The sequence below is a fragment of the Eurytemora carolleeae genome, unplaced genomic scaffold (genome assembly GCF_000591075.1).
Source record: "Eurytemora carolleeae unplaced genomic scaffold, Eaff_2.0 scaffold1207, whole genome shotgun sequence".
NCBI lineage: Eukaryota > Metazoa > Arthropoda > Copepoda > Calanoida > Temoridae > Eurytemora > Eurytemora carolleeae.
Genome location: NW_019397105.1, coordinates 75,442 through 84,010, shown reverse-complemented (window position 1 = coordinate 84,010; position 8,569 = coordinate 75,442). Strand labels below are relative to the sequence as shown.

Here is an 8,569-nt window from a genome sequence, read left to right as displayed (position 1 = left end):
AAAAAATAAAGACATATTCCAGGGGCCGCAACATCCAAACATGAATTTGAGCATAAAAATTAGCCTTGCCTATACTAGACTTAAAGACAAACAGTTAAAAATATTGGAACTTTCTTCCACTATATATAAACTACAGGGTGTCCCAAAAAACATGGGAATTCAGTGACGAATTCGATATCGTCTTTTCAAATAATTCTTAGATTTAGTATGGTGATACCTACTGAGAAAGCTGTAATTTGTAAGAGTTTCGTCTGCTGTGTTCACATTTTGTTTGTTTATGTTTTGACTGCATACGGTTGTACTTAATAAGACAAAAAAATTACAGTATACAAACAAAGTAAACTTGTCAGTCTTCACTGTTCATCTTGTGGAGACATTATAGACTCATCTTTACAGTCTTTTACCCTTTTCATAAAATAAACTCTAGCAGACATAATAATATTATGGCTTATGAAAGTAGGTATTACAATGCTAATTCATAACAAAGACGATATCGAATTCGTCACTGAATTCCCATGTTTTTTGGGACACCCTGTAGTTGAAAATTATTTATATTCTAAAATAGCCAAACGAAATATTTAAAAGTGAAATTAATAAAAATATTTTTATTATCAAATATTAGTAACAGTAACATATCCTACAGAGTCATATTTAGACGTTTTTCCACTTAGGGGGCTTAAATTTTTTTTCTTTATATAGGAAAGGGAGCCCCCCCCCCCCTAAAAACTATAGATTTCCCTGACCAAGGAGGGCGAGGCCAACCTCCATAGCCTCCCCCCCTGAATATGCATTTGATATTCTAAACAGATATTTCTAGTAAATTTTTCAAGTTTATAAATTTTTAAAACTTTAAATGTGAAACTGTGTAAACATCAGATCTGACTCCTTTCACAAAAGCTCAAGAAATTGACAAACACAATGATTTAAGGGAAAATTAGGTATTTAGCAGGGGGACCTGGATCTAGAGACGTAGGACAGTTTACTCTTAAAGGATATTAAGAGATTATGGCCTATTTATACAGTACAAGCATTAAATATTCAGTACGCTTTCGGAGTACAAGTGTATGGGGAGGTTTTGTATCTTTTTCGCTCAGTTTTCTTAGAACCGTTTATTAACGATAAAATATTGCTGTGTAAAAGACTGCAATAGTACCTCTTACAGATACTGATTTTCAAATGATTTAAAATGAGGTGCAGCCATAGAGAATAGAATATATATTAGAGGGGAATTTTAAGAATCTCTCGGTATGATTTTTTTCAGTCCCTTTCAGTCCCTTTCAGCCTAAAAGGGAGTTCAAAGTGTACAAATCATGTAAATGTTCACAAATTATATGCAGTAGAGTACATTAATACAGTATGTTCCCTAGACTATTAATTTCAATTTCGAATTTTTTAAAGCTGTTAAATAAACTTTATAATGAATTAGGTGAATAAAAAACATCATTTGATTTATATTTATAACAGAAAATCATCGTTTGTAAAGTGAAAGGCATAGAGTCTGTGTGAAATGATATTCCAGGGCCCAAAAGGTTATATAGCATAAATATGTGAAGTACACCTGCAGTATGGAAACAGTACAACAAAATTGCCGTTTAACACTTTTTTCTAGTAAATTCCCCTCTAATATATATTCTTTGGGTGCAGCCCTCTAAATAAAAAGGACATGACGAATTCACATCAGTACCCAACACCTGTATTTGATCAATAATGTAGTCGTATCATCGTATGTGTATCTCGAAAGGTGTTGAATTTTGATAATTTCCTCCATTGTTTCATCAGGAAACTCAGCGAGTCACTTTCCAGAGAAATCACAATTATAATAATCAATTTAAAGAGAAAAATATGTCGTGCCTTCGTAATCAAACAGAGCCTTAATGGTACTATTTAACGGAAAAGTTGAAATTATGTCTACAGTTTTATTCAGTTTTTTTATTAAAAACCTATTTTTGCCTTTATAAAAATAAATATTTTCAGAAATCACCCCGAGTACTGTAATATACAGACTAATCGTTGAAAATGGATTAATTGTCTTGTACAATTAGTAACCGATTAGAGTGCATCACTTTGTGTACTAAAAAACGTGTTAAAAGTGTAAAATCGACCTTATTTATTGCGGAATGTTCGTCTATTTTTTGTTAAAGAAACACTTTTGAAAATATTCAAAATTATAAAATGTAAAAATGGATAAATCATTGGGTACCATTGTGAATCTAAGTTATCAACTGCAAAACAGTGGGTCACTTGATTTTATGTACAAAGTCCCTTAGAGTAGGTGAATTTCATTAATTATTTAACCTAAAGTTGCATTGTTTTGAAGGTTTTAAATGTCGTCTTCTGTAGTAGACCATTAACGGCTGCACCGTTAACGATTTATTTAACCTTCCACGAAATTTTTATTGGCACTCCCCGCATTTAACGATATCATAAAAGGTTAATATTGTAAAGGACTGTTAATGATTAATTTAACCTTCAACAAAGTTTTATCGGCACTTTACACTGTTAACGATTTCATAATACGTTAATATTGTAAAGGATCGTTAAAGGGAGTGTTCGCGAAAAATGAAAGGGGGTATAGGCTTAATGCGATAAAAAAGAGCTTTTGATCGCTACTAATCTTACTTATATCTGTTGCGTCTATATAAGGAGAAAATTGTTAAAGGCGTCTCATACCGAATAACTTAGCGCCCATAAAAATGCAGAAAATTGCAACATACAACTTAGACCGTAAAAAACCAATTTAATTTCTAACAAATCATTTAGATATTACAACCTATAGTCTTTTAGTTATAAGAAAATATGATTTTGTCCTACATGTTAAAATTAGAATTGAGTTTGCATAAATGCGCAAACAGTTTCACTGATATTTCGCAAACTTGTTCAATCTCGGATTTTACACTAGTCATTCTTAGTATGTTAAACGAGTGACATATGAATAAATAAACTTGTGAAATTATGTTATCATTCTGAGTTATTGAGACTTCTATAACACTCCCTTTAACGGCATAGCTGTAAAAAATTTCTGGCATCGTTAACGCCCTTAATAAAATTAAAAAAACGTTATTTAATAGTAATTAAAAAAAACAGAAAATGTCGTTAACAAATGGACATGCTGTTCTTAACTTTTAATTATCAGATATTTGAACTTTTACTTGTTTAACGGTTGGAACTAACCATTAAGGGAACGGCTAGAAAAAGTTGGAACGTATCCACCTTCACCTTTAAATGTTTTTATTGTTTAAAATAATTGTTGTAGTTTGTAAATTTAAAACTATAGAAAAATTCTAGTAAAAGAAAACAATTAAAGGATTTGAAATATCCTTTCAATTTTCTTTTTTGACAATATTTTTAAAATTTTTAAAATTTCAGCAACAATTCTTTTAAACATTTTTTTCTTGACATAGTTTTTCAAATGTTTTAGACGGATCAGATAAGGAATTAAGTCTTTGCCACAAATCCCAATTTTCTATTCTCTTTTTCTCTACAACCAGATGATATTTCAAACTATAAATTATTAGATCCATCAAAATTCATATCTATATCTATGACATTGGATGGTAAAGAAATAGGGATTTTAAAAATCTGAATTTTGGCAAAGACTTAGTTCCCTTGTTTGTATTGTTCTCATCCTGTTTAATTCACCGCAGTCTATACTTGGTAATTAAGAGCAATAAAACCCAGTTTGTTGCTTTAAATAGATCAACAGATTAGTTTGTTTTTATGTTGAGCTTATTATGAATGAGTAAGGATGTTTGTTAGTAAAAGTTGCGCCATCAAAACAGAAACTTTTTTAAATATTCAATTTAACAAATATACATATTATGTTTATATATGTATACATATAAATATATGTATTAGCTTTTAGTTTTAATTATGGTTTAATTTCTTGTCCAAGTATAATGTAACCTGTTAAAAGCCCTGCATGTTTTATTTGTTATTGAATTAAAAAGACTGGTTAAAGCTGTGACTGGGTTAATAAAATCTGTGCTATTAACTCCTAGGATCATTCACAATGAAGCATCCACTAGTGCAGGTTGTGTCTGCACTTGTCATAATATTAGGTAAGATCTATTCATCTTTACTCTATCCTCAGCTGGAAACTAAATTCTATCGATCTTTAATCAATCTAATTAAATTTGTATTCGATATCCCAGCAATATACCTAAGATTCCAATTCTAAACTGCAGCATTACTTCTGCAGTGTATTTAGTTAGAGTTGTATAATTTAAAAGTGCCCACTATACATATAGAGATCATGCCATCGAGATTATAAGTATACGGCACAAAAGTTCTCAGCTCTGGTTATTTTTGTTTATCTAATAGAAGTGGAAATCTTCCTTAGAGGTTGAGACATAAATGTTAAGTGTCAAAATTACAACTTTCAAATCCTACTCTATCGACTCAATCTAAAGTAAATTAAATTTAATGTTGAAATGTTTCATGTTCTAAATCATATTTCATCATCTTGTTAAGAGTTATTGAGAAAAACACAATATTTTGAATTTCCAATTTGCAACAACATAAGTATGTTTTTTTGAGAACCCAGCGTTGCCCAGGGTACTCATCATTACTTCCGCCCTTTACCCCACTTGGTTGTAAATTATGATTTCACCTTTTTTTCCTAAATGGACCCACTCAACTTAGAATCTCAAAACCAAGCTAAGAACATTCCCGTGGTTCTCCCGAAATCCCCACTCAAATGGGTCAAGGGGTTCCTGAGTTATGATCGACATACAAGCAGACAGAGAAACAGTAATGTCGCAAGAATTGGTCTTCTACATCCGTCTGATTTGCAGTAAATTATCCAAAATTATAAATTAAGAAGAAAAAAATTGAAACCAAATATTTGCCTTTTTCATTTTTACACTTTTAGATATATTAACCCTACACCTGCTGGGGTACTTGAAAACCAGGATTTGCGGGGGAGGGGGTAAATTTAACCCTATCCCTGCTGGGGTACAGGATACAGTAGTTTTAAATATAAATATGGCAAAATAATACATATTGCAAAGCTCATTAATAGGCCAATTCAGATTTGCTAAAAAAAACGGTTTCCCAAAAAAATTTGCAAAAATAAGCAAAAACATAGAGTTATCTAATAATTTCATATTTTGCATTTTTTTTCACATTTTTTATTAGGATTTTATCATAATAAAACTTATCTCAAGATTACTGTTCAACCTTAGAGTTTTAAATTTGCACAGAAATATGTTTTTTTTTGCAAACTAGTTTCATTAACCTTCCCTGGGGTCACGTGAGGTCCCACAATAAATTTGGGTACGATCGGTTCAGCCGTTTTGACGTTTATTGAATACAAACAAACAGACAAGCTAAATTTATATATAAATGTTGGCAAGTTAATCAGTTTCATTTAAACAAGACTTGATCAAAGTAAGGCCGAATAAACAAGCTTAATTTTATTTTAATAGGCTTAGAATACTCTTTCTTAATGCTTTACAGTAAACTGTTTCAATCAAATATGAATATGTACTTAAAGAGTGGAAAGTTTTTTTATTTGACTTAAAAGATGTAATAATTCTGAAGAGAGTTTGTAATTTATGATTTTATGTCTTGGTGAAATATTCTTATTATTATAAATGCTTAATATCTAACTCTTTTAAGGCAATTTCTAGAAGCTTAGCCCTATTCCGACTGGGCTATTTTTGTCCAATGAAGATGAAATAGGGGGGCGGGGATATTTAGTCCAACCCCCCAATGATTTTACCCTTATAGTTGAGATAGGGGAGTATGATACATGTCAATTGTCCTACTTTCAAGACCCAGTGGACTTAAAAATATACAGCTCCAATTTAAGTACTATGGTTAAAAGGGATGTTTTACAATAAATCAAAAAGTACATTACTGGTTTTTAACTACTATAGTAGCAGTAAAATCATATTTAACTACTATAGTAGCAGTAAAATCATATTTAACTACTATAGTAGCAGTAAAATCATATTTAACTACTATAGTAGCAGTAAAATCATATTTAACTACTATAGTAGCAGTAAAATCATATTTAACTACTATAGTAGCAGTAAAATCATATTTAACTACTATAGTAGCAGTAAAATCATAGTTCCATTAAGTTAGCACTTTTCATTCCTGTTTAATTTCAGGAGTTGAAGGAGATATGCTGGCTTCCATAAACCCAGCCAATTTTAATGGAGAAATACCACTTTGCTGCTCAGATGAATCTGTAACTGAATGCAAATCTTTGGAAATGGACCATACAGCTCTTGGTAAAATGGTTCTGACCTTGCCTGATGATATAACTGTTAAATTTTGTAATCTTGTGGGCGGTGATCCTGGCTGTTTTCATTACAATAGTAGTGAAGCAAGTTGTGTTTTAACACAAAATAGAAAAACCAATGCAACTCATGGTCATTGTCAAGTGTTGGCAACTGGTCAGTCATTTACAATAGAGAATTGTGGTCCCAATGGACATGTTTGGAAAAAGTTTAATGTAAATGCTCTTGGTAACATAGATATTGCACTTGATGAAGATCCAGCCGTAGCATTTAGAATAGGACTTGATGAACTGGTCTTAAATGGAACAGTAGACCCTAGTTCATTAGTAAAATATTCTGTAAAGGTTTACTACACAAGAAAGTTTGCTGAAGCAACATCTGATATACCTGGATTCATAACGCAAATGCTTGCAGAAACTAATCAAGGCTATGCTAACAGTCAGGTTTCTCTTCAAGTTTTCCTTCATGGTTTGGAGGAGGCAACAATTGAAGAGAATAGTAATCCTTTTGAACTGATCAAATCCTTTGAAACTATGAAAGGATCAGTTAATGAACTCTTGGGTTGCGCAGATTCTGCAATTCTTTTGGTAACTTCAATGACTTCATGTGGTGCTGCACATTTCAATGGCTTGAAAACTGGAAAAACTTTGTCCGCTACAAGGAAAGATTGTGCTCAAGGGGGTTTTAGTTTTGGACATGAGTTAGCACACAACTTTGGATGTCATCATGATTCTGATCAAATTACTAATCCGTTTTACTCTGATGGACATGGGCATTTAATTGAACAGGGGACTGGTACAACAGGTTATAGAACATTAATGTCATTTAGAACCCCAGGACATGAAACCAGGGTAAACCACTATTCTAATCCTGGAGTAATATATTCAGCAACAAACACTGCAACAGGAGTAGTTGGCTTATCAAATAATGCAAGAGTTCTTACTGTAAATAGACTGGCCATGGCGGCCATAGGTGATGAGAGTCCAACATGTCCGTTTGCTCCTACACATTCAACTGTGCCTACATCTATTTCAACATCCACCACCTTCCTTCCAACTTCAACAACTCAGCCAACATTTCTTCCAGATGAACGGGATACCAGTACTGCCACAAGTACTGGCTCAAGTCCTGGTGAATTATCTGTGACAACAACAAGTCCTCGTGGTGTGTCTAATTCAACATCTTGTTTGGTTACAAATGGACTGCCAACTCTTAGATCTTTAGTACAAAACGGATTTACAAGTCCTGACAGTGCAGATGACTGTGATGATAGATGTGAAGCTCGTAGACATTGTGACTATTGGTCCTACAATTGCTGGACCAAGCAATGCTACATTTGGGGATTTTGCTATGATTTCAATCGACACAATAAGGGATGGTTGTCCGGACCAAGAGAATGTGGAAAAGAACCCGATTTACCTTGTCAACAAGATGGATCAAGAATATCCTTAACATATCGAAGTAAGCAAGCTGAAAATCTTGAGGAATGTGTAATACAATGTTTAGATTCTAATACATGTGAATATTGGGCATTCTATGACGGATATGCACAGAGCAATTTCTTTAGATGCAGATTGTATTCACTCATAAAGCCTGCAATGGGATGGTCATCTGGGCTATACATATGTTAAACCATAATTTACAAATGCTTGTTTTAAGATATAAAGACTTATTTTATAGTGTCAAAATTATATACAAAAAAACCCTAAAAGTTATTACATTATTTTAATTGTGTAAAGAGTTTTTAATACATAAATATATATTTATTGAAACCCTATCCCTACTTTGGTACTTGAAAACCAAGATACATGGGGGGTCGATTTGACCCCTCCCCCAGCTAGCATATCCCATGTTTGATGTTCAATTATGACAATTGATACATCATTAAAAGCTCTTGTGCTCGTCTTTTGAAATCTGTAAAAAGTTTTTTGCAAACGAATTTAATCTTTGCCACAAACTCTGATTTTTGAAACACAATGTTGCAGACTTTAATATTTTAAACTATGAATTCTGTTGGATCAAATAATCTAAGTTACAATCTAAACTTTCTAAGAGAGATTGTCATTGGTATCAGGGTGTTCCTTTCCTAGGGGGTCCATCTAAATCATCCTGAACCTACCCAAATGAAGCTAAGGCTAGAAGGTTTTATTAAATTTGATTCAAAATTACTGCAGACAGTGATATGTGTAACTCAATGCAGCTGATAAAGGGAAGTTCAGGTTCTCATTACAACAATGTCTGCAATAAACCTGCATAGATACTATAGGAATTGAGTTTTGTCACAAAGTCTGATTTTCTAATCTCTAAATTATCTTTGCAAT

The 8,569-nt window shown here is 32.5% G+C and overlaps 1 protein-coding gene across 1 annotated transcript; it reads left to right on the top strand.

Moving 5' to 3' along the window:
• Positions 1–3,952: 3,952 nt before the first annotated feature.
• Positions 3,953–8,020, top strand: LOC111711888 (uncharacterized). The gene is made up of 2 exons (XM_023486345.1): positions 3,953–4,058; positions 6,117–8,020. The coding sequence occupies exons 1-2, from the start codon at positions 4,010–4,012 to the stop codon at positions 7,877–7,879; spliced, it is 1,812 nt and encodes a 603-aa protein (XP_023342113.1). The 5' UTR covers positions 3,953–4,009; the 3' UTR covers positions 7,880–8,020.
• Positions 8,021–8,569: the final 549 nt, after the last annotated feature.